Below are 25,841 nucleotides of genomic sequence, written 5' to 3'. Positions count from 1 at the left end.
GGGGGAGGACTGGGTGTTATTGGCAGCGCTGGGAGACGGTCCACCTCTGCCCCAAGCTGAGCCTGCAGTGAGTGCAGTTGCAGGGGGTGTGGCCTTCCGTGCGGTCCGGGCCCCCCTGTGCCGCGGGCCCCATAGCAGTGGCATACCCTGCCTATATTGGTGGTACGCCACTGGCTGTGATGGTTACTGTGCCTACAAGACAAGTCCCCGCTGCTGGACTTGTCAGAGTGACTGGAAACCGGGCCAATCAGGTTTGAGACTCTGTGTCCAATGCCAGAGCTAGGTGGGGCATTTAAGACAGCTGTCTCCTATCAACCATGTCTAAATTTGCAGTTAGTATTCTAGCTAGAGTTCTAAATTTCTGGTTATCTGACTTTTGGCTTGTTTTTGGATTTTCCATTGTGCCTGCTGTTCCTGTTTATCTTGACTCTCCTGGTAACTGACCTTGGCTCTCCTCTGGATTAACCATTCATGTCCTGTATTTATTGGGTATGTCTTTTCCTAGGTATCGACTCAGGCTTGTCTTGGATTTAGATTTTTTTTGTTCTGCATTCATCGTGTTTTGACCCTGCTTGCTGACTGCTCTTTTTTCTACCTGGTCATTCTGTAAGGTCTGCTACTTGTGTGCCTTCACCAGCATTCTGTTATCAGCTCTGTAGACGTATCCTGGATCCATAGCAGCCAAGTCCATCCTGCCTTGCAGTGGGTCCTGGTAAAGAACCTAGGGGTCGCCTAGGAATGGTTTTGGAAGGCTGTTAGCAGTTTTGGAGTACACTAGTTGTGGGCCAAACAGTGATTGTAGTACGTCGTAACATACTGTACCTCTCCTATTTGTGGCATGGATGGTCATGGGGTCAGAGATGGGATGAAAGCCCTGAACAAAATGTTTGCCCAGTGGCCTCCACCAATTGTACTCCAACACTGGTTACAATGAAAGATACAATAGGTATCCATGACTGGAATATTTTGTCATTGACATGACCCATTTAGAGTGCCTAATTTGTCTTCTTCTCTATAGTCTAGGATATCTTTTGCTCCCCTGTAAAGGACTTTCTGCATCTGTCTTCTGAGCAGGCTCCCTCGACAAGGCAAGCAAAGGCACCAGGGCCTGGTAAAGGCCTCCTAGTCCACCAGAGGCAGAGTGAAATAGGATAATGTCAAAAGCACAATAGTTTGAAATTCACAAGTATTGCAGTATATTGTACAAGTAATCAAATATGTTCAATCCCCTAGAGGGACTAAAAAAAAGGAAACCTAAACATAAAAAAAAAATCTTATTTGGTACACAGCTCTATCAATGAAATGATAAAAAGTATGGGCCTTAGAATATGGCAACATGGTTTATGTTTTTTTTTTTAAGTACTAAACATAAAAACTATATAAATGTATCACTGTAATTTCACTTACCCACAGAATAAATGTATCATAGTAAAAACTAAACCCCCCAAAATGGCATAATTGTTCCTACCAAACAATAAAAAAAAAATGTCTCAATACATTTTATGGTACATTTGGTGCATTTACTACTTCGCAGCTGAACAGGTAAAGAAGCGCCCACTGTATGAATGCGGCATCAGCAGAACTGAGGGACTGGTAAGTATTAATCTATAATGGAAAAAGCTGTGGTTTTTGGAAGACAAGGATTAAAACTAAACACACACTATGAAAAATGGCTGCAATGGGCAGCGGTTAAGGATAGGTCTACATGCAAAAAGGTATCTTCCAAAAAAGAGAACCATCTCACCAGCGCCACGTATCGAAAGTGGCTGCCTATGAGTCAAGATCCGACTTTCCAAAAAGCCACGCCAGATATTCATCAGTAGACAGCTGTTTTGGGGTACTAGCCCTTTATCAGTATAGAGTAGGATTGTGGTGATGCCTTGGAAGCAGCTTAGGGTGCTGAATCTCCTTAAAGAGACCAGTTCTGTATGGAGACTTACTGGAAATACTCCAGGATGTGAAGACTTATTGGCAATGCTCCATGGGAAAGGAATATGCAAAGATATATTTCCCACGAAAGAGAACCATCTTGCTAGCGCCAATAGGACATGTGCATTATTCCCTATGAAAACTTCCCTGTATCCTGTCTAGATATCAGAATGTCTGGAAGTATTGTATGGAAACCTGCTAAATCCTGCGCCCCCAAATTATGACACTTAAGGCTGATACTCAGACGCCAAATTTTAACTCAATGGAACTTATAAAGAAAAATACAAGTGAACTAGTTGCCAATAACAATCGAACAAAGTGCAACTTTATTTTACACAATTTTGATACATTTTTCAGTCGCTCTCTCTCTGCAAAAATCCTCCTCAATTAAATTCAGATTCTATAAAATTACGATTTTTACAGATATTCAGGTCGACTTTTTATTCTATAGAATGGATTCCTTTATCTCTAAATGATAAAACACAATGTTCTGTTATTTAGGGTTCTAATTATCATTCTAATTATCACAAAACATAGACCTTTCTTATTTTTTTTTTAATCCTGACTTTTTGAATCGATCAAACACAAGTTCCAATCTGAGGTCCTGCAGTATTTCCAAACTGTACTCTTGCTCACTGCAAAATCGGCTGCTCCCCCCACTGCTAAAAAAAATAAAAAAAGTCACAAAAATGGCAAAAAGTGTTGCAGATTGATATGTTACGGAGTACAGGGCTGTTACTTTAATGTCTTGCACGCTCCACTAGCACCACGGGGGTTAATGTACTTGCAGTATATTAACACAATCACTTTTTGACCACACTGGGAAGCCATCCCAAGGCAGCTGAACTTTAATCGAGTGAAATTCTGTGAAAGAACATATTATTACTAGGACCAGATGTAGTTTATAACCCCTTCCTCTCGATTTTATTTTATTTTTTTTCTACCCAAACGTATTTATGAAACCAACTAAACCCGAAACGAATGAGGCGTTCTTATGGTGTGAGGGGAAGGGGTATGGGACTGAATTGGTTAACAAGGTCTAATAGTTATATATCATGGATGGGATCAATCTTAATTACTGTCCCGAAGGGAGTCTTTTTGTTGTTTTTCTGGTGGCTTTTTGTCAGTGCAAAAAAAGTTACATTAATGAGAAACTTTAAAGGCTTGCTAACAATATCCTTTCATCAATCATATGTACTGTCAGTGCTTCGTGCTCATGTCAATTTTCACCTTCCCACACGGCTACCATTTCTTGCTTTCTCTGCACTCTTTAAACTAATATGTAGACCCCTGTCTGGGCAGAGTTGAGGGTGATGGAGCCCAGGCCTTCTCCATCTGTCTACAGCTGGAGCCACTTGGTCCAGAAGGCTTTGGACTAGTGCCCTGAATCACTTAAAGACATATCAGTACCTGCAGTTTTTCTGAGCTCTGCTCTTTGGTTGTAATTGCCACCTAACACATTACTTCACACAGAGCAGGGGCTGTTCTGGATCAGCGTTCTGTGCAGAGTTCACATTGAAACCCAATGGTCTGAAAAGCATAGGAAGAAAATATCAGAAGATGAAGTGGACGTGAAGGGCGGCTTCTTACGGGCACCAGAGAAACACATTTCGTTGCCTGTTACATTTTACAAGAGAAAATATCAATATATTTTACTTCTACAGGAGAGGTGGGCACCAGTGATGAGCGAAGTATTCCAAAATTCGATTCGGCTGCTTGGCCGAATTTTACAAAAAAATTTGCTTTGTGACAAATTGTCACCAAGCGCATTTCTTTGTAGGTAGTGTGTGCAATGACGATTGCTCCGCTCCCTATCATTGTACCCCTCAGATGCTGTGTTCATAGTTGATCGCAGCATCTGATAGCAATAATAGAGTGTAAAATTTTAAAATAATACCTGAAATAGTGTAAAAAAAATAAAATAAAATCATACTTACCTAATCTATTTGCTCGCAATGGGCCGGCTGCCACCATCTTGCTTGAAGATCTGGCTTGATATCCAGCGCGGCCTGTGGTGACATCATATGTCACCATGCAAGGAAATTTCGTGCAAGATCTTCAAGCAAGATGGATTAGGTGACTATGATTTTTTTTTACACTAATTTAGGTATGGATGGAAGTCGTGGTTCGGTCTGGTTCGCTCAACACTAGTTGGCCCATTTCTTGCCGGGCATTAGAATAGATGAAGGAAATTGCCATATTTGTGAGTTGCTTTTTGGTGATTTTAGGAAGACGTGTGGATCGTTTCTCTTCTTCCGGTCTGTGGTTAGCCAAACATGAACCGTATTACGATTCACTGTACTGTCAATTATTTTAAAGGGGTTGTCTAGCTTTTTTGAGTTTTTTTAACTACAGAAAACATTTCAATAGTCACATAAAGTTTCTTTGGTTCCCATCCTGTAAACTTACAGATGGGTCATGTAGACTGCAGCATACGACTGGCCTCGACAGCGAAGTGTCCACAAGCAGAATCTCAATGCTGAGACTAGACATTGGATCCAGAAGTTTACTGGATGGGGACCAGAAGATCGTGGAAGGGAACCCCATTGCTGGAATAGAGCGGTGGGAAGCAGGTGAGCATTATTTCAATAGGTAGGGCACGCTGCTATCAATGTCCCAAAACCTAGAGAGTCCCTTTAGGCTACCTTCACACGTTGTAAGTGCGGACTCTCATGCGGAAAAAACTACAGCGTAATACAGTACCAGCAAAGTGAATGAGAGGTCTCAAATCTAATGTACACTTTGCTTTTTTGTTCTGTGCGGAAATTGACCCAAAGTGTAGATTTTGAAGTCCAAATCATCAGCTTTAAGCCTAGTTCACACAAACGTATGGCTTTTTCAGTGTTTTGCGGTCCGTTTTTCACGGATCCGTTGTTCTGTTTTTTGTTTCCGTTGTGTTTCCGTTTCTGTTCCGTTTTTCCGTATGGCATATACAGTAATTACATAGATAAAATTGGGCTGGGCATAACATTTTCAAAAGATGGTTCAGCAAAAAACGGAACGGAAACGGAACACATTTTCGTATGTGTTCCGCTTTTTTTGCGGACCCATTGACTTGAATGGAGCCACTGAACGTGATTTGCGGGCAATAATAGGACATGTTCTATGTTAAAACGGAACGGAAAAACTGAAATACGGAAACGGAATGCATACAGAGTACATTCCGTTTTTTTTTGCTGAACCATTGAAATGAATGGTTCCGTATACGGAACGCAAAAAACGGCCAGTAAACGGGGAAAAAAAACGGCCGTGTGCAGGAGGCCTTAGGCCTAGTTCACACGAACGTATGGCTTTTTCAGTGTTTTGCGGTCCGTTTTTCACAGATCCGTTGTTCCGTTTCTTTTGTTTCCGTTGTGTTTCCGTTTTTGTTCCGTTTTTCCGTTCCGTTTTTCCGTATGGCATATACAGTATACAGTAATTACATAGATAAAATTGGGCTAGGCATAAAATTTTCAATAGATGGTTCAGCAAAAACGGAACGGATACGGAAGACATACGGATGCATTTCCGTATGTGTTCCGTTTTTTTGCGGACCCATTGACTTGAATAGAGCCACGGAACGTGATTTGCGGGCAATAATAGGACATGTTCTATCTTTCAACGGAACGGAAAAACGGAAATGGAATGCATACGGAGTACATTCAGTTTTTTTTTTGCGGAACCATTGAAATGAAATGAAAAAGTAACTGTGAGTTAAAAACTTCACATCATGGCTATACATGTGCACGATAAGTGGGGCTAGTTTCACACTAGCGGCAAGGAACTCCGGCAGGCTGTTCCAGCGGGTGAGCAGCCTGTCGGATCCGTGCTGCCGCTAGTGCACGCGTGCCCCCGAACTACCGGAGTTCCGGCGGCAGCGCGGCAAAAATGCCGAGAGGCGGACGGAATAAAAGTACGACATGTGGTTCAAGTCACTACAGACTGACGAAAAGTATCACAAACTAACAGCTAACCTAGCAAACTGTGTGGATGTAACTACACAATTAAATAAAAACTAAAAATATTAATCACACGTCCGAAGTGAAGAAATTAACAAGGAAACTGTGTTTTACATCAATTATTTTTAATATATATTTATTTTTTTATACTGAATTATATGCGTGAGCTCCGCATTTAAAGGGACTTGGTTCATGAAACAGATGAGATGAATTGTGTTTTTTAAATCATGTATTTTGGAATCATGTGTTTAGTTTTTATAGGTGTATCTTTTAATGGATTGTGATAATAAAAAGTGAAACTATATGCAAATCACAGTGAGCCAGCCATTATTTGTTTATTAAGATTACAAAAGCCGCATGGCAAGTCAATTTCCGGACCTAAAAGAAAAGCAAAGTATACATGAGATTTGTCTAATCTTCAAACACTTTGATGGTACTGAAAATGCGAAAATCCATGCATAATAGGTTTGTTCCTACAGCATGGGCATGGATTTCATAAAGCCACAATCAAATGGATGGGACAGTCACCAAAATTTCTGAAACAAATCTGTCGTGTGTGAACATAAAATGTGATAGAGCACGAAAAACTTGCTCTAGGCCCTTATTGTACATCCTGCATAATATGGAGAAGTTTAGGTGCGGTATTACAGATCTGTACAACATGAATCCATACTACAGCCTTGTGCATGGGACTTAAAGGGGTTGTGCAAGAATTCGACCACACACTTGTTTGAACCTGTAAAGGGAAGCTTACTTGCCTGCTCCCCGGTTCCGGATCCCCGCTCCTTCTCCTCCAGGCCTGCGATGCTCCTCTGGACTCCCTCGCTAAAAAACATGTGACCATTTGTCATGACGTAAGGGGAGCTGCCATGACCAGTGATTGGCTGCGGCAATGTCAAACCAGATGTTTACAGCGAGGGGGTGCAGCAGGCCAGCTCCGGAAAGCAGGTAAGCAATCTTCCTTCCTGTCCAAGTGGGGGGTCAGGGGGTTGCCAAACCACCCATTTTTGCGCACCCTGTCTGTGGGCTGTGCCCCTTATCGTGGACTATCTCCATTCAATTGAAAAGGACCAAGCTTCAATACAAAACACAGCCCATCGACAAGTGCAGCACTCTTTCTGGGAAAAAAAGACTTAGGCCTCATGCACACGACCGTTGTTCTGGGTGCGGACCCATTAACTTCAATGGGGCCGCAAAAGATGCAGACAGCACTCCGTGTGCTGTCCGCATCCGTTGCTCCATTACGTAGCCCCGCAAAAAAATATAACATGTCCTATTCTTGTCCATTTTGCAGACAAGAATAGTCATTTCTACAATGGGCCACCCGTTCCGTAAATTGCGGAAGGCACACGGGCGGCTTCTGTGTTCTGCGGATCCGCAAAAAATGGAATAGTCGTGTGCATGAGGCCTTATCTAAATTCTCCATCACTTTTTGATTACTATGTGATTAGCAGTATTTACACACCCTACCAACGACATACTTCAATGAAATCTTAAGATATGTAAAGACAAATGTGCAAGCAACAGAAATAGGGAAAAGTTGCAGAAATTCCTCCAAAAATTCATTCATATGCATTCCCCCTGAGGCTATGTCCATGGATTTTCCACGGCATAAAATTTGCAGTCTATCTGCCTCAATTCTGCCGCATCAAAATCCACAGCAAATGGTTTGATTTTTTGCAGGAATCACAGCATAAATGCTGCGAGTCTGAGGTAGATTTGTAGCAGAAATACGCGGCCTATATGACCCGCTGGGGATTTACACTGACAAACAAGTATCATAGTCCCCTGTAGGAGATCAGGTGCTGCCAGGAAGCAGGGGCCAGACCCCCTTCCCTCCTCAGTTTTAAATTCATTGGTGGCCAGTGCGGCCCCCCCTCCCTCCCCAGTATTAAATTCATTGGTGGCCAGTGCGGCCTCCCCTCTTCCCCCCTAATTAAAATCACCCCCCCCCATCATTGGTGGCAGCGGAGAGTTCCGATCGGAGTCCCAGTTTAATCGCTGGGGCTCCGATCGGTTACCATGGCAGCCAGGAAGCTACTGCAGTCCTGGCTGCCATGGTTACTTAGCAATTTTAGAAGCATTATACTTACCTGCGCTGTCTGTGGCCGGCCGGTCGCTCCTCCTACTGGTAAGTGACTGGTCTGTGCTATAAGCAATGCGCCGCACAGACCTTTCACTTACCAGTAGGAGGAGCGACCGGCCGGCCACAGACAGCGCAGGTAAGTATAATGCTTCTAAAATTGCTAAGTAACCATGGCAGCCAGGACTGCAGTAGCTTCCTGGCTGCCATGGTAACCGATCGGAGCCCCAGCGATTAAACTGGGACTCCGATCGGAACTCTCCCCTGCCACCAATGATGGGGAAGGGGGGTTATTTTAATTATGGGGGGGGGAGAGGGGAGGCCGCACTGGCAACCAATGAATTTAATACTGGGGGAGGGAGAGGGAAGGCCGCACTGGCCACCAATGAATTTAATACTGGGGAGGGAGGGGGCCGCACTGGCCACCGATGAATTTAATACTGGGGAGGGAGGGGGGCCGCACTGGCCACCAATGAATTTAATACTGGGGAGGGAGGGCCGCACTGGCCACCAATGAATTTAATACTGGGGAGGGAGGGGGGCTGCACTGGCCACCAATGAATTTAATACTGGGGAGGGAGGGGGGGCCGCACTGGCCACCAATGAATTTAAAACTGGGGAGGGAGGGGGGTCTGGCCCCTGCTGCCTTGCAGCACCTGATCTCTTACAGGGGGCTATGATACGCACAATTAACCCCTCAGGTGCAGCACCTGAGGGGTTAATTGTGCGGATCACAGCCCCCTGTAAGAGATCGGGTGCTGCCAGGCAGCAGTTATGTACACAGTTCTCAGTATATTCTAACTTGAAGCATCCCCATCACTATGGGAAAGCCTCTGTGTTAGAATATACTGTCGGATCGGAGTTTTCACGATCTAACTCAAATCCGATTGTATATTCTAACATAGAGGCGTTCCCATGGTGATGGGGACGCTTCAAGTTAAAATATACCATCGGATTGGAGAAAACACCGATCTAATGGTATATTAATAGGGACTTAAGTATTTTGTTCGAATTTTGTAAAGCGACCTTTCTCTTTTAACACTGCCTGAATCCTTCTGGGCATGCTCTTGATCAGATACAAGCATGTCTCGACCGAAGTCTGTTCCCAGGTCTCTTCTACACATTCCCAGTGTTGGTGCATACTGGCCGACTCACTTGGGTACAAATACAGCTTTTTCTTCAACGCTACCCACAAGTGTTCGATTGGGTTGAGGTCTGAGGACGGTGGGGGGCCAATCTAGCACCTCTACTTCATCGTCATTGAACCATTTCTTCGCCAATCTCGCCATATGCTTTGGGTTGTTGTCCTGCTGGAACACTATGTCGTCCTTTTCATACCCATAGTACTTTAGTGGATGGTGAGATATGGAGCCTGGAAGTCCAAAGTTCCAAACATTGTGATCCAGTCATGCGTGGATTAAAGGGAACCTGTCACCGGGATTTTGTGTATAGAGCTGAGGACATGGGTTGCTAGATGGTCGCTAGCACATCCTCAGCTCTATACACAAAATCCCGGTGACAGGTTCCCTTTAAAGAGGACCTTTCACCATAATAAAACCTCTAAACTAACTATACAGACGCGTAGAGCGCCGCCCAGGGATCCCCCTGCACTTACTGTTATACCTGGGCGCCGTTCCGTTCTCCGGTTATAGTCTCCGGTATCTTCATAGTTAGGCTCCACCCAGGGGAACCTGCCGGCGTCTCATTCTTCCATGCTGTAGCGCTGGCCAATCGCAGCGCTCAGCTCATTGCCTGAGAGAAAAAAACAACTCTCAGGCTATGAGCTGAGCGCTGCGATTGGCCAGCGCTACAGCATAGGAGAAAGAGACGGCGTCAGGTTCCCCTGGGTGGAGCCTAACTATGAAGATACCGGAGGCTATAACCGGAGAATGGAGCGGCGCCCGGGGATAACAGTAAGTGCACGGAGATCCCTGGGCGCCGCTCTACACGTCTGTATAGTTAGTTTAGAGGTTTTATTATGGTGAAAGGTCCTCTTTAAGTTGTGGACATTTTCTGCCGTGACATTTTTTCTAAAAATCTCCTCCACTTTGCAGGTACTGTAAATGCAGTGGAGTTTCATCACCCAATTCCACCGCAGAATATCCACAGCCTATACGCCACACGTGGTCGAACCTTCATAAAAAATTTTTTTACGTTTTGGATGCAAATTGAATGGAAAAATTTGCACCAATGGTTAAACTCAATATTAAGATCACGGATTCCCTTTAGCTCCTGACCTCGCAAGAAATATACACCGTTATTACTGTTCTATCTTTCCTGCAAAAAGCTTTCAAATTTTTAATGAAGTTTAAAAAAAAAAATCATCAAGAAAATACAAAAAGAAATTCCGGCGTTTTCCTAATTTTTTCCTAATGTACTCATTTAAAAGGTAACCCCTATGGCCTGAACAGGTACAGAACAATGGCTCGGAGAGCAGCGAGTTTGACACGTTGTTTCTCGGCTCCGTCATGCATTGTGGGTCATTCTACGACCACAGCAGGTTAAAGACTACATCTCATGCCGTGAATTAAGTGCATTTATATCTTATGTATGCGCGGAGCTATCAGCGCCAAAAATAGCAAGTGAACCCTTGACAAGCTATAAAACTTGTATGACCAATTTGCACATCAATGCAGTTGAAACATCCTATCTGCTTTAATGGGGCCAGAGTGTAGTGTCTGTAATATTTCCCATTGTTTTGTAAAGCCCCCCCCCCCCCCATCACCGGCAGCAGATAGAGGAGAATGACTGACACAGGCTACAATAGAGACAATGCAAGTGGATTTTATGTGAGGATCTTCGAGGAATTACGGCTAAATCCGGCCGTGTAATTCTTGGAGGATTTTAATATTCCTGCATGATTCCTACAGAGCAATTACTCTGGGATATAAATCTTACAGCACACCTCTGCGCTTTAAGTTATCACACATCATATGCAATCTATTGAGCGCTGGGTGCTCCAGACTTTACTCTCATCCTGGCCTAGCAGTGACATATGCCCGGTTAATTGAAATATTTATACATATTATACGCCGCTTGATAGCAGGATCACGCCAGGAGCTGTAGTAGCGTGCACAATGCAGGATGCTTGCTTGCCTCCTAAGAGAAGTCAATCTTATCCCAGGCTCAAAATAGGTAGAGGAGCTATGGCTGAAAATAAAAAGGTTATAGGACGCGTGGGAAGTAGGAACATTGAGTCCCTGAGGGTCCGTACTACTAGGCCACCATATGGTGGTAGAGACAAGCACCTTATACGGTATATGGTAGAGCTTGGAATCATACATGTTGAGGTACAGTCAGGCCGCATGTGGGTGACCTATTATTTCTGCATACAACGTCTTAGGCTTTGTGTTTGCATGGATTTTTTTTTTGTCCATTCTTGGACCACCTGTTCTGTTTTATCTGGAAGATCTGTTCCGCATAAAAGAATAGCGGACGCCTCCGGCCGTTTTTTCTGAGGCTGGTTTCACATGAACCCCTTGTGTTTCTAGGTTCTACTGACATAAATATCCTACAGCTACGACTACCCATGTGGTGTCATACTCCGTAATGAAGTACTCATGCAATGTCACAATAATCCCCTTAACTGACTACCCATGTGATGTTATAATACTCCTCATAACGGATTACCCATGTGATGTTATAATACTTCCTATAATAGACTTCTCATGTGTTGCCATAATACTCCTCATAACGGATTACACATGTGATGTCATTATACTTCCTATAATAGACTGCTCATGTGTTGTAATAATACTCCCCATAACAGACTATTCATGTGATGTCATTACACTCCCTATAACTGACTACTCATGTGATGTAATAATACTAATAATAATTGACTACCCACGTGGTGTCATACTTTCTGCCACTGAATACTCATGTGATGTCACAATACTCCCCATAACTGATTATCTACACGTTGTCATTATATTCCTTACAACTGACTGCTTGTGATGTCTGACATATTACAGAATACTCTACAACTTCTAACCCTAAAGCCATATTACTTCCCGACAGTGATCCCACTCAATCATGACACAGCTTGGTTCCTCCCGGTCATGGAACTTCATATCTTTCCCTGGCACTCCCTCACTATGTGATGTCATAATTCTAGCTAGGACAAACAGCAGACTACTCTGATGTCACCGAGGTCCCTGGCTCCATCTGCCCATGTGCTGTAAAAATGCTTTCATGATCCAACGAATGCAATACTTCTGTTAGGAATTATGCTCAGTCCATGAATCTGATCAAAGATCTAATAGTGCCACAATTCCTAAAAACACAAGAATATATTTCATTTTTGCTTTTGTAATTTTTTAAATGTAGGCTTTTGTTTTATGACTTTGAGGCACACTGGGATTTATGAGTTCAAATCATATGACTTGATGTTATGTCAATGGGCAAATTTGTCACGCTGTTGCTCGTCGCCATTTCTTCAGGCTTCTGTTGTTTTTCCACCGCAAACATAGAGTGGACTCTCTTCTTTGCCTTGTGCAAAAAAAAAACCAAGAAGCTAGATGGACCCATTAGACGTCAATAGGATCCATCAGGATACTTAAAGGGGTTGTCCGGGTTCAGAGCTGAACCCGGACATACCCTTATTTTCACCCAGGCAGCCCCCCCTGAGGCTAGCATCGGAACATCTTATGCTCTGATACGCTCCCTTGCGGATGGGCCCTTTTATTTATCATAACACACTGCCGGGCGGAAGCTTCCGCCCGGCAGTGTGTTCGGTGACGTCACTGGCTCTGATGGGCGGGCTTTAGCGCTGCCCTAGCCATTTTACTGGTCAGGTGTATAAGTATTTGATGCTCCTAAATTAATTAATGATAAGAGCATCAGATTGTTATGTACCCAGCTGGCAGACATGAGAAGGGCTCTGGCAGCCCCCGGGGCATCGTCCCACCAGGAAATTTCCCGGTAGGGTCTATGGCCAGTCCGCCCCTGAAAGGATCCATCATGTGGAACAATTATGGGTCTATTAATAGTGGAACAGTAATAAGAGTCTTTTTAGGCTCTCTCCACCCACCAATTGCAGTGTATGCTGGTCCTGCAAGCTACAAATTACCCACCCTAACCCGAGGAAAGAGACCTATACATCGTTGGTCAATACAAGCACATTGTTGGTGATCTGGATACCAGTGAAAGCGAAACTGGTTAGACTTATCGCGAGACTACGCGATCCCTGCACATCACTTCCTGGAAGGCGACACGCAAAGACATCACGTGGAACGCCGAGACCGGAGGGCAGTAAGCAGTGAATTTAAAGTACCGGATCCCACATCGTGACATAAAGGATCCAGCGACCATTGGCAGCATAAATCACACAGGCATTCTAAAAGGGCAAGGTAAGAGGGTTTACGGATAGGGGGACGCCCCATTCATAAAACCCGTCTACTTTAATATATACTGAACCCTGAGTGCGGACTTTGTATGCTGGTGAAACCGGATGGTTCACATCTCTATATTAGCGCTACATTAGTTGCTACATCAATCTACATGGACACAATTATCACCTAAGAAGACACATGCAAGTTCTTTACAGCTGCTCATTCAGCAGTTTTTTTCACTTTTGAATAACCCTTCATTCACAGGTATCAATCCTTATACGGGACATTTCTGTCACAGATTTTTGATCTTATTTATTATACACAGTATCACTTTCTCTCTTTTTTATCAATCCATCATATTGAAGCAACTTTTCTAAATATATCGCTATAATATTTGTATTTTGCGCAACAGAGCGAATGTGATATAATATATGTGCCAACCCCAGTGCATATTATGATACATTGCATTTTATTTTGTATTTTATATTTTATGTGATATTTTATGTGATATTTTATATAGACATTCTACTATAGACATACCAGCTGGTGAGTGCCTGTTTTTATTTTTATTTTTGCATTTGAAGTACATTTGTTACATTGGATGAACGGGTGAAACATCCAAAAAACAGAGCACCTTAACCACGCTAACAGACACGGGTGAGCCACGATATAATTATACTTTACAATTGCAGTGTATGTTGGATATATGCGTCAAAACTTTTCCCAATGTATAGGTTTGACGGTTATCTCTGGTGGGTACAACTGTAGTGGCATACATGAACCATTCTCTTCCAATAAAACAAAAACAAAAAAAGCTACTGCGTCGCAGTACATACATGTTTTTTAAAGGATGCAAAACTTTATTATTTAATATGGTGACAGCCGGCACATACCTCCTCGACCTACACCTAGAGGAAACTCTGTGAGTCAATGGTACTTTATGGGCGTGTACACGGTATACCTTGGGTTTCTGGCCCAGTGCTGAAAATGCAAGGTAACTAGTGTCCAACCCATGTTTTTGCATAGTAGAAGATATTTTGCTGCACATGTGATTTTTAGGAAATTCAACAGAAGGAAATGAAAAATGTGTGCAACTTTTTGAAACCACAGGAACAAAACAAGTCTTGTCGAAGTCCACACAACAACGGGGGAAGAGGAGACAGTCAGTAAATGTTCAAAACACCCATTAGACAAGCAAAAACTGGAAGGAAAAAAAAATAAAAAAACACAAAAACAAACCCATAACAAGGAAACAATTTGGGCTAAAAGAACAATTTGCCAATTCTGAGTGGAAACATTTGAGTCCGTGTCCCACATTTCCATCATTGTTCTTATTTTCTATGATTTTATTTTATTTTTTTGTTCCACTGACCCTTCATAGAGTTTACTTTCTTCCTGGTCAAGGGCATCCATTCCATTGCAAATCATGTGCCGCCAAAACAAATATTATTTTTGAATCTTTCATTATCTTACTCACTGGAAATGGAGGAAAGCAGCATGTGTTGGTATTAGATGCTGCAGAGCCAGCTGTCGTGCCTGGCTGCACAGTGTTTCTGTGTCAGCAGTTCAAAGAACTGTAAGACTGAATGGGGAGGTAACTTGATAGGTCAGTGGGACCCCATTCCAAGTCAGAGGAACACGGCTCTCATGTGTATTTTTCTAATTTGGGGCATATTTGTTTGTTTTATTGTACCATTACTTTTGACTTGCTTTGTCATAAATATGTAGCCAACCCATAACCGCAGCACACCAGCAGATTAGACAATTCATTCTCTTTCCTTTTCAGTTGAGAGGCAGCTGTATTAAATAATGGGCGCCGTGCAGAGGCTTTAAAGAGTTAAACTATCCCGTTATGGATATGGATATGAAAATGTATATATATAAATCTAAAAATAAAAAAAAGGGAAAGAAATCTGATCTTGATTTCCAGATTATCAAAAAATTCGGAACCATTGGAAGTTTAGAAGCAGATGGAGTAAATTGGCAATGGTGCGTCTCCGTGTTCTAAAAGTTGCACGTATAGTGGTTAAGTGCTGACCCCTGCTCTATGCGGCCCCAACAGAAAATTTAAAGGGGTTATCCATACTATAAAACATGCCCACCAATGTCCGGGCCCCTCATATAGATTATACTTAGGGCTCATGCACACCAACGTATTTTCTCTCTGTGTCCATTCGAGTTTTTTTTGTGGACCGTATGTGGAACCATTCATTTCAATGGGTCTGCAAAAAAAAAAAACGGAAGTTAATCCGTGTGCGTTCTGTTCCACAAAATACGGAATGCATGCGGACGTCACCCGTATGTTTTGCGGATCCCACAGAAATCCGTTTAGGATGCATCAGGATGTCTTCAATTCAGTCTTTTTGACAAGATCAGGCAAAAGATAAAGCCGCAGCATGCTACGGTTTTATCTCCGGCCAAAAAAACTGAAGACTTGCCTGATCTGGCATTTTTTTTCCATAGGAATGTATTAGTGCCGTCAAAATACCGGAATGCCGGAGCCGTCCATGCGCAGACCGAAAAAAAGGTGAAAAAAATAAATGCCGGATCCGTTTTTCCGGATAACACCAGAAAGACGGATCCGGAATTTCAATGCATTTTTCTGAAAGAAAGTCAGCCATGATGGAACAAATTCCAAGACAACCTGATCCTGCCGGATGCTGGATGAGGAGGAATTTCAGACTAATGGATAATGGTTTAAAGGACTTTAATGGTAAGTGGATTCGCTGTCAAGGATTTTCATGCCTCAGATTTGCTGCGCTCTGCAGTACCAGCAAAATGGAAAAGATTTTAAAAAATCTCATTCACACACTGCATAAAAAATCTGCAACATAAATTGACCTGCGACAGATTTGAAATTTGCAATGGAAAAGGGTAAATTTGCACCATTTCCGCCACAAAAAAGGCAAGTAATACGGGTGGTTTTTGGCACGGTTTCTGTTACGGTTTTTGCAGCGGATCTCCGACAAAATCCGCAGCGGAATATTCCGCTGCATTTTCCATCGCATTTGGATGTACCCTAAAGGTGTTGTCCAGGATTTGTGCTTTTAAATTCCCCTCCCAATCGGTACCTGCTCCCCGCCACCCCATTCCGGATCCGTGGCTCGAGGGCTGTCTTCACTGGTCTTCCGGTCCCTGTCTGTCAACTTCCAGACACTTGCATCGTTGCACCAATGACTGACCTCAGCAGTGACGTGTCCCCAAGTGGCACATCACCCAGCAATAACGTGTCGCTTGGAGACACATCATCGCTGAGGCCAGTCAATGGTTGCAGTGGCGGATGTGACCCCATCCATCCATAAGCTGACAGGCGGGGAGCGGTAGTGCAGTAAAGACAGCCGGGGAGCATGGAGCTGGAGTGGAGCAGGTAAAGGCACTGTGCTAAATTTTTAAGTTATTCCCTAGAGGATAACTAGCTGATTGTTGGGGGTTCGGCCACTGATCACGAGAATAGGGGTCCCGTTTCCCTGTTGTAATGGAGTACAGATCATGCATGCGCAGAGCCCCACCATTTATTCTCAATGGGATCACCGGAGATAGTGGAGTACAGTGCTCGGCTCTCCCATAGAGAATGAATAGAGCGGCAGTGTGCATGCATGACCTCCGCTCCATCAGAACAGGGGAATGGGACCCCCCGCTCTCATGACCGGTGGGGGTCTCAGCTTTCCTAAGCTCCTGAATGGCAACAATGACTAGTTATGGAAGCACGCATATAGTATTGCATAACTAGGCTGACAGGCTGTTCAGGAGCCTGGCTAAGCTGGGTGACCACCTACCTGGGAGGTCTAGTAACAGACATACTGGGCAGATTTACTAAACCTGTAGATGGCGCAATCTTGGGTTGATTAGACCTGCACTAGATTTATCACAGGGACTCAGGCTGGGTGACAAACCTGGCGCGGGGACAGACACATTTGTCTAACTCTATACCATCTACTGGTTGGCTTCGTTTTCAGAACTGTACGCCAGAATTGTGGTACAACTGTGGCGCAAAATGTTGCATATTAGACCGTGTCCCTTTCATGTGAAGCCACGCCCAATTCCTGGGAGGCCACACCCCACCGTCAGACTAGGCACAGGTAATTTCCCTTTACCTAGATGCGCCACATTCTGATGTAATTTTAAGTCAAAATCTAGGTGCTCTCCCCCTAGTAAATGGAGGCCCTTAATTTTTTTGCATATTTTTCCAAGCACAAAAATTTGCAGGACCTTTACTTTTTGGCTGGAGGGGAACGTCTCTATCATGTGGGAAAATATATGAGAAATTGATTGCAAGCCTATAAGGTTTTGGCTTAGAAGATCCACCCATGTGCGACGCATAACTTTTCTCCTTTTCCCCAGCACAAGGTGCTCCATCATTAAGGTGTCCGGCCAAAAAACACACGAGGCTGGAAGCGGTGGAGACATCGCAGCGAGGAGATCAGCCTTATTAGCACAGGAAAGACTGCTAACGTAGCACCTAAGAAGCAGCCGAGCGCCCTCCCTCCTCCTTTAAATAGAGTCCTGCGAGGTTGCTCCGGCCAGGCACCCTTCATTAGTGGTCACCCCCCGGCCCACACCGTGGGCATCATTAACGGGCCCTGCGACAACTGACAAAGAGGAAGCCATTCTTCATCCTGATATCTGACTACAGCACCTTCCATGGGACGCCGGCTCTGGAATACTAGGAGGCTACTAATTCCTGAATGCGAGATTTCTTACAATGCCGCTTATTATAGCAGCCGTTCTTAAAATACCACAAAAGAGGGGGGAAAAATGTGGTGAATCAGGATTTACTAAAGAAAATAAAGAGTAATTCTTCTAATCTAGGCTGCCCTCTATTGAGGAGAGAGGGTCGGAACATTTCCTACAGAGCAGCCACTGGAATTCATCAGCGAGGAGAAGAAATGATGACGATGAAGGAACAGGACGACGGGTTATGATCGTCTTTGTAAGGCTGGGTTCACACCTAGTATTTTATGGCGTTTTTGAAGACTTGCAGTTTTTACCGTGTTTTGCTGACTTTTTTTTTTATTTATTTTTTATTTAATGCCTCCAGGTTTTAGCTGTAAGTCTATGTAAAGTTTTTTTTTTAAGTGACATTTTCTTCCCTTTCATTGCATTTTTTGGGCCCGTGGCATTTTTTTAAAATCACATCATGAAGTTTTTTTTTTCCTAATTTCTCTTTTCGTGCTATCAATTCTTTTTTTTAGCCCCTGCTTGAAATAACAGGTGTCAGGCCTCGTTCCCATTTCCGTGTCCGCTGCACATCCATGAAATAAGCAGTCCGTGTTACATCGGTGAAACATCCGTGTTTAGTCCGTGTCCGTTTTTTACCCTCCGTGTATCATATTCCATGGATGCTGCTCAACTAAAAATAAATTTCTGAAACATCTCCTATTAGTGATCAGTAAAAAATGGACACAATACGGATGCCATCCGTGTTGTGTCCGTGATTTTCACGGACCCATAGACTTCAAAGGGCGTGTTTGGCTCCGCATCACCGACCAAAGTCGTGCATGTCTCCGTGATTTTTTCACTGACTCACGGTTAGGCCTCTGTGTGCTGGCTGTGCCCATGCTGCGGACCGCAAATTGCAGTCCGCAATGCATGGGCACCGACCTTGGGGCTGGTTCATGCGGATCGTGACCCCCGTTCATGTGGATCGTGACCCCCGTGGGGTCCGCGATCCGTCCGTTCCGCAAAAAGACATGACAAGTTATATCTTTTTGCGGAACGGAAACCCACAAAAGCACTCCGTAGTGCTTCCGTTCCGCATCTCCGGATTTGCGGACCAATTCAAGTGAATGCACACAACCGATGCCCCGTGTACTGCGGACCCGCCATACGGCCACGGGCAGCACCCGTTCGTGTGCAAGAAGCCTTAGTAAAAAAAATACTGATGTGTGAATAAACATTTAAATGAAAGGGTATGTGTGCTGTCCGTGGAAAATGTGGAGAATACGTCAGTGAAAAACGGAAATGTGAACGAGGCCTCAAGGTGTGCTGCATTTTTTACATCATTTTAAAATAGAATTTTTTTTCCAAAGACCTATCGGGGGCACTTACTTTTGCATGACTTGCAAAAACAAAAAGCAATAAAAAATGCACGCTGCAAAACACACTATGTGAACAAAAGCTACACAAATGTCCCAAGCATCGCCATAAGGGCTCATGCACACGAACGTATTTTCTTTCCGTGTCCTTTCAGTTTTTTTTTTGCTGACCGTATGCGGAACCATTCACTTCAATAGGTCTGCAAAAAAACGGAAGTTACTCCGTGTGCATTTAGTTTCCATATGTCCATATTTCTCTTCCGCAAAAAAATAGAACATGTCCTATTATTGCCCGCATTACGGACAAGGATAGTACTGTTCTATTAGGGGCCTGCTGTTCTGTTCCGCAAAATACGGAATGCACACGGATGTCATCCGTATTTTTTGCGGATCCGTTTTTTATGGACCGCAAATACATATGGTCGTGTGCATGAGCCCTAAAAGTGCACGTAACGAGAAAAAAGGCATATATTTTTCTGGAGGTTTTTTACTGTGTGTGAAAGCAGGCTTACAGGCGGGTCTACTCACATCAGAGCGGATCTGTGTACGTGTGACATCCCTATAGATGAGTAGTGTATAGACGTACACTGACCCCCCCCAGAAGCACTGCACATGTATAAGGAACCGCCCCTCCTAAGGCTAGGTCTACACGACGACATGTGAGATAGGGCACAATGTCGCGCGACAATTTTTATAATGATAGTCTATCGTGTCGCACTGCGACGTGCTGCGACTGCGACAGTCGCAAAGAATCCATTCGAGATGGATTTTTCTGCGATTGTCGCAGCATGTCGCGGTGCGACACCACAGACCGTCATTATAAAAATTATACAGCAAACAAAGCAATACAGCAAACAAAGCTCTGCTACATCTCATGTGTGAATCAGAACACGTCTACTACATCTGTAACCATTTCCAGGCCACCTGCCGTAAAAAAGAAAAAAAAAAAAGGTGGTAGTAAAAATGTGCACTTGCAAATATGGCCGCCTGACGGTGGAGTTCTACTTTATTACATAGTGTACAGTAACACCTGGAGTCCCTGCGTCTCTGAGCAGCTGGCATTCAGAGTGCCGCCATATGGTGCTCCTGTGCAGCACCATGTTACAGGGGAATTAGCAATGCTTCTAGAGTAGAATACTCCCACACTACGTCGGCACACTACGTTTTTTGGTGTGTGTTTAAAAAAAAATAAAAAAGAGGAAAAAAAAATGAAACTAGTGTTGCAATTTTTGGCTGATTTTTTTCCGGTTTTTCTTGGATTTTTGAGTTTTTTTTATAGCAAATTCTGCTTTAGCTCAGGCCTTTTTACGGCTTCTTTTTTTGCAACCCGAGCAATTTTCGTGTCACTCTCTCTGTAGATCAGCATGAAAAGTATATACTTTCTGTCCTTTTATGATTCACTCCTGACTGCATCCACCTGACCGTGTGCCATACACGAGGGCCGGTGAAAGCACATAAGATATGCGCGAATGTCCGTGCGGATTTATGAGCTTTTCTGCACCGAAATTCGCAATGTCTAACAGTGGTCGGATTTGATGCGGTTTTGCCACAGATCTCACCCTTCATTGAAGAGGGTGACATCCGCAGCTAAAACCGCAGACCTAACGGTAATTGACATACGGTAAATTTGGAAATCCGCTTGACAGGTCAACTTTTTAAAATCCGCAAAGTGTACATGAGAGTTGTGTAATCTCATACACTTCGCTGGTACTGTAATATGCTGCCGTTTTTCCACGCGCAAATCTGTGCGTAAAAAAACCGCACGTTTTCTGCAGCGTGTACAGGTGGCCTAAAAGTGAATACTGAAGCGGGCACAGAGCAAGGACAGAAGTGGCGCCACCTCTGGTCCCAAAACGGATCCCATTTTATTTCTAAGGCCTCATGCACACAAACGTTTTTTTGCGTTCCGTATACGGAACCATTCATTTCAACGGGTCCGCAAAAAAACCCTGAATGTACTCCGTATGCCTTCCGTTCCCGTATTTCCGTTCCATTAAAAGATAGAACATGTCCTAGTATTGTCCGCATAACGGACAAGGATAGGACTGTTCTATTAGGGGCCAGATGTTCCGTTTCGCAAAAAAATGGAATGCACACGGACGTATTTTTTGCGGATCAGTTTTTTTTTTTGCGGACAGCAAAATACTGAAAAAGCCATACGGTCGTGTGCAAGAGGCCTAACCCTGGATAAGTCCTTCAAGGGTATGTTCACATTCTGCTTATTTGTTGCAAAATGTTCTGCGACCTTCCCCTTCGTCTGAACGGGATTCCAGAAATCCATGCACGTGCTGCGAACATCCCCTAAGGCGCTGCCTGTGCTCTATCAGTTTAGGCGACTTTCACACTTGCGTTGTTGTTTCTCGGTATTTAGATCCGGCAGAGGGTCTCAATATCGGAAAATAATGATTTCCGTTTAGTCCTTTATGCATTCTGAATGGAAAGAGATCCGTTCGGATCAGGATGTCTTCCGTTCCGGCAGCATTCCGTTTTCCATAGAAAATGGGGAAAAAAAACGGATCAGGCATTGAAAACAATGTAAGGCCTATTGCACCCGACCTTATGGCTTTTTCAGTGTTTTGCGGTCCGTTTTTCACGGATCCGTTGTTCCGTTTTTTGTTTCCGTTTCTGTTTCGTTTTTCTGTATGGCGTATACAGTAATTACATAGATAAAATTGGGCTGGGCATAACATTTTCAATAGATGGTTCCGCAAAAAACGGAACGGATACGGAAGACATACAGATGCATTTCCGTATGTGTTCCGTTTTTTTTGCGGACCCATTGACTTGAATGGAGCCACAGAACATGATTTGCGGACAAGAATAGGACATGTTCTATCTCTAAGGCTCCATTCACACGTCCGCAAAATGGGTCCGCATCCTTTCCGCAATTTTGCGGAATGGGTGCGGACCCATTCATTCTCTATGGGGACGTGCTGTCTCTATGTGTGCTGTACACAGTGTGCTGTCTGCAGCCGCAATTGCAGATCGCGGCCCCGATTTTGGGTCCGTAGCTCCGCAAAAAGATAGAGCATGTTTTATTCTTGTCCGCAGCTTGCGGACAAGAATAGGCATTTCTATGGGGGTGACGGGCTGGTGTGTTGCGGACCCGCAATTTGCGGGTCCACAACACACCATGGACGTGTGAATGCAGCCTAAACGGAACGGAAAAACTGAAATATGGAAACGGAATGCATACGGAGTACATTCCGTTTTTTTGGTGGAACAATTGAAATGAATGGTTCCGTATACGGACCGTATACGAAACGCAAAAAAAGGCCAGTAAACGGGGGGAAAAAACGGTCGTGTGCAGGAGGCCTAATTCAATTGTGTCGGGTCCGTCACCCAATGACTTTGAATGTATTTAGTGACGGATCCGTTTTCATTTCACGCAACCGCATCCTAGGGGAACAGATGCATCCTGATGTGAAAAATCTAAACGGATCCGTTTAATTCCGGTATCGAGATCCTCTGCCGGAATTAGCGTCGCAAGCGTGAAAGTAGCCTTAGCCCTAGAGAGGAAATCAGCGCCTATCAATGCAAACAAAGCAAATACAAAGTCGCATCCGACTCTTCGGTGTCACCTTGCAACGTAAACAAAGCGCCAAACAAACACGACGCAACGTCCGACTGATCTGTATTTATACAACTTTTTTTATTCTTATGATTCAGATAACCGTTACTGGATAGGAATCTATTTTTGCTGGCAAGAAAACACAGAAAATGATGAAAGAAGTGAGAAAAGAAATCAAATAAAAAAATTGTCACCGGGATCCTTTGAACATCGACTCAAGGATCTAAATGACAGCAAAAAAAAATATAGATACGTAAACAAAACCACAATAGACGTTTCCTTAAAGAAAAGCAGAACCGAAAGAAAAGCTGAAAAAAAAAGCTGCTATTTTAGTGCCATACATCAAAGGATTAGGTGGGAAAGCTGGGCACCGATGTTGGCACAGGGACAGGATCTCCGTTCGGATGAATACAAGGCTGGGCAGGAACAGGGCGGTGGATGTGTGTGTGCATATTATTTTGCTGTGAGTGGCACGCAAGGGCTAGGACTCTGCCTGCTGTCCCCTCCAGGAGCCAGATGCTTCCTTGCCGGGGCAGTTGAACCTCGGATTTGCCACGCCACTCCCCTCTCTTTTTTCTTGCTTTAATGGGCATTAAAAATAGAACAAAACAGAACTGGAGATGAAAAAAAGGGAATACGAGCCCAACAGGCCGGGTCTGCCGTAAAATGTTAGAACAAGACAAAGCACACGAGCCTCGTCCCCCAGGACACATCCAGCCTTTTTAATATAGTAGTGCCACCGCACATCTCACATCGGAGGTTGTATTATATTTATATGCCACTCAAATATTTACAATTTTCCTGAATTCGCCTGTGCCACGTGAGAGCTTACACCGCGCTGCTGTGCCGGGGTTATAGGCTTTGGCTGCTGTACGGCTGGAGGTGAAGGCACTAAAAACACGTTCACATTTCGCTCACGCGCTTCTCGTGTGCCAAAAGCCAGAGTTTCACGTTGTTTCCTTTGCCGCCGCTGTAGTTGCCAATTTTTCCGTCGCTGCAGATCACCCGGTGGCACGGTATGATAAGTGGCACCTGGAAGAGAAAATAGAGATATGCATGTAGCGATTATTCGGCTTATTAAATGGACGCTGCGGCGAAGATTACGTAACTGGCGAGCCAGCGGGCACCAACCGCGTGGTACCTGGCGCTAGAGTGAGGAGGCACGGCATAACGCAGGCAGGGAGCGTCAAAGGGGTCGTCCCACGAAAAATATTCTACATTTTTCAGCCGGATCTGAATACTTTTGTAAGTGGATTTGGTTAAAAATGTTTTCATTATTTGTAATAATTAAATGTATCTGTATAGCGCCACCTGCTGTTTGCTTTTCAAAATTCTTTGTCCGGCTCACGGAGAAGGAAGCACATGCTCAGTTCCATCCTACAACGGAAAGGACACACCCCCTGAGAAGAGAAACGCGCCCTGCGCTGCCAAACTGAAATAAATCTAGCAGAGCGATTGGAGCAATGAATGGGAAGATTTTCGTTTTTTACATTATTCATGGGATAACCCCTTTAAGGCCTCCTGCACACGACCGTATGGCTTTTTCAGTGTTTTGCGGTCCATTTTTCACGGATCTGTTGTTCCGTTTCCATTTTTTGTTTCCGTTTCTGTTCTGTTTTTCCGTATGGCATATACAGTATACAGTAATTACATAGATAAAATTGGGCTGGGCATAACATTTTCAATAGATGGGTCCGCAAAAAACGGAACGGAAACAGAAGACATACGGAAGCATTTCTGTATGTGTTCCGTTTTTTTGCAGACCCATTGACTTGAATGGAGCCACGGAACGTGATTTGCGGGCAATAATAGGACATGTTCTATCTTTAAACGGAACAGAAAAACAGAAATACAGAAACGGAATGCATACAGAGTACATTCCGCTTTTTTTGCGGAACCATTGAAATTAATGGTTCCGTATACGGACCGTATACGGAACGCAAAAAACGGCCAGTAAACGGGGGAAAAAAACGGCCGTGTGCAGGAGGCCTAAGGGTAATGTCAGGTAACCTTGCCTCCTTCTGATAGATGGGAAGCAATATGCTGTGAAATGTGGTCTGAATGATACGCTATGGACGCCTTCATGGCAATTTTTTAATGATTGCTTTTTACTCATTTTGGTAAAAAAAAAAATATACATATATATTTCTAGTGGTCTTTTTAAACCATTTTCAGCTACTTATGACACACAGGGGCTAAAAAATCTGTCTGTTTTCAGAGTATCACTTCTCAGTCCCGTCAGCTGACGGTTCACGTAAAGCTTTAGCTTTGATCTCCTGACCTCATAAACACTAATATAAGCCATGATTTTTAGTAATAACGAAGGTTTATGAGGTCAGATCAGAGGTAAGTCTTCACATGAGCCGTCAGTAGAGATGAGATAAGTTTTGAAAAATTAGATTCAGCAAGTTCTTTCTGAATTGATTTGTCACGAATCGCCATAAATCAGGTATACGAAGGACACTCTGCCTTAGGCCTCCTGCACACGAACGTGTGCGCCCCGTTGCCGTATTGCGGACCGCATTTGCGGATCCGCAATATACGGGTGCCGTCCCGTGGGCAGTCCGCATCACTTCAATGGGTCCGCAAATCCGGGGAATGGTGCGGGACGGAAGCACGGAACGAAGTTTCGTCCCGTACTTCCGTTCCGCAAAAAGATAGAACATGTCCTATCTTTTTGCGGAACGGCCGGATTGCGGACCCATTAAAGTGAATGGGTCAGTGATCCGCTGTGGCTGCCCCACAGACAGTGTTCGTGCATGACCACATGGAGCGCACATTTTCATGCTCAACACTAGCCATCAGTTGAGGGGACTGAGAAGTGAAATGGAAGTGAAGTGGAATTCTAGATTATTGGTTGCCGGACAATAGGACGGCCCGCTGCAACAGCGCAGTTCTATTTTATGCAAGGTGACTTTGTTGGATCTCCATACCTGTCTTAGTAAATGTGTT

General features: G+C 44.0%; 1 protein-coding gene across 2 annotated transcripts in view; it reads right to left on the bottom strand.

Moving 5' to 3' along the window:
* Positions 1–22,949: 22,949 nt before the first annotated feature.
* The window catches only part of MGMT (O-6-methylguanine-DNA methyltransferase), a 472,493-nt gene continuing 469,601 nt past the window's right edge, over positions 22,950–25,841 (bottom strand). For both annotated transcript variants that reach the window (XM_040435606.1, XM_040435608.1), the window contains exon 6: positions 22,950–23,921. In XM_040435606.1, the coding sequence (XP_040291540.1) occupies positions 23,793–23,921 (129 nt within the window). In that variant the 3' untranslated portion in view covers positions 22,950–23,792. The remainder of the gene's footprint in view (positions 23,922–25,841) is intronic.

Source organism: Bufo bufo, chromosome 6 (genome assembly GCF_905171765.1).
Source record: "Bufo bufo chromosome 6, aBufBuf1.1, whole genome shotgun sequence".
Taxonomy (NCBI): domain Eukaryota; kingdom Metazoa; phylum Chordata; class Amphibia; order Anura; family Bufonidae; genus Bufo; species Bufo bufo.
The sequence above is the reverse complement of the archived record's forward strand: the minus strand, read 5'-3'. Positions and strand labels throughout refer to the sequence as shown.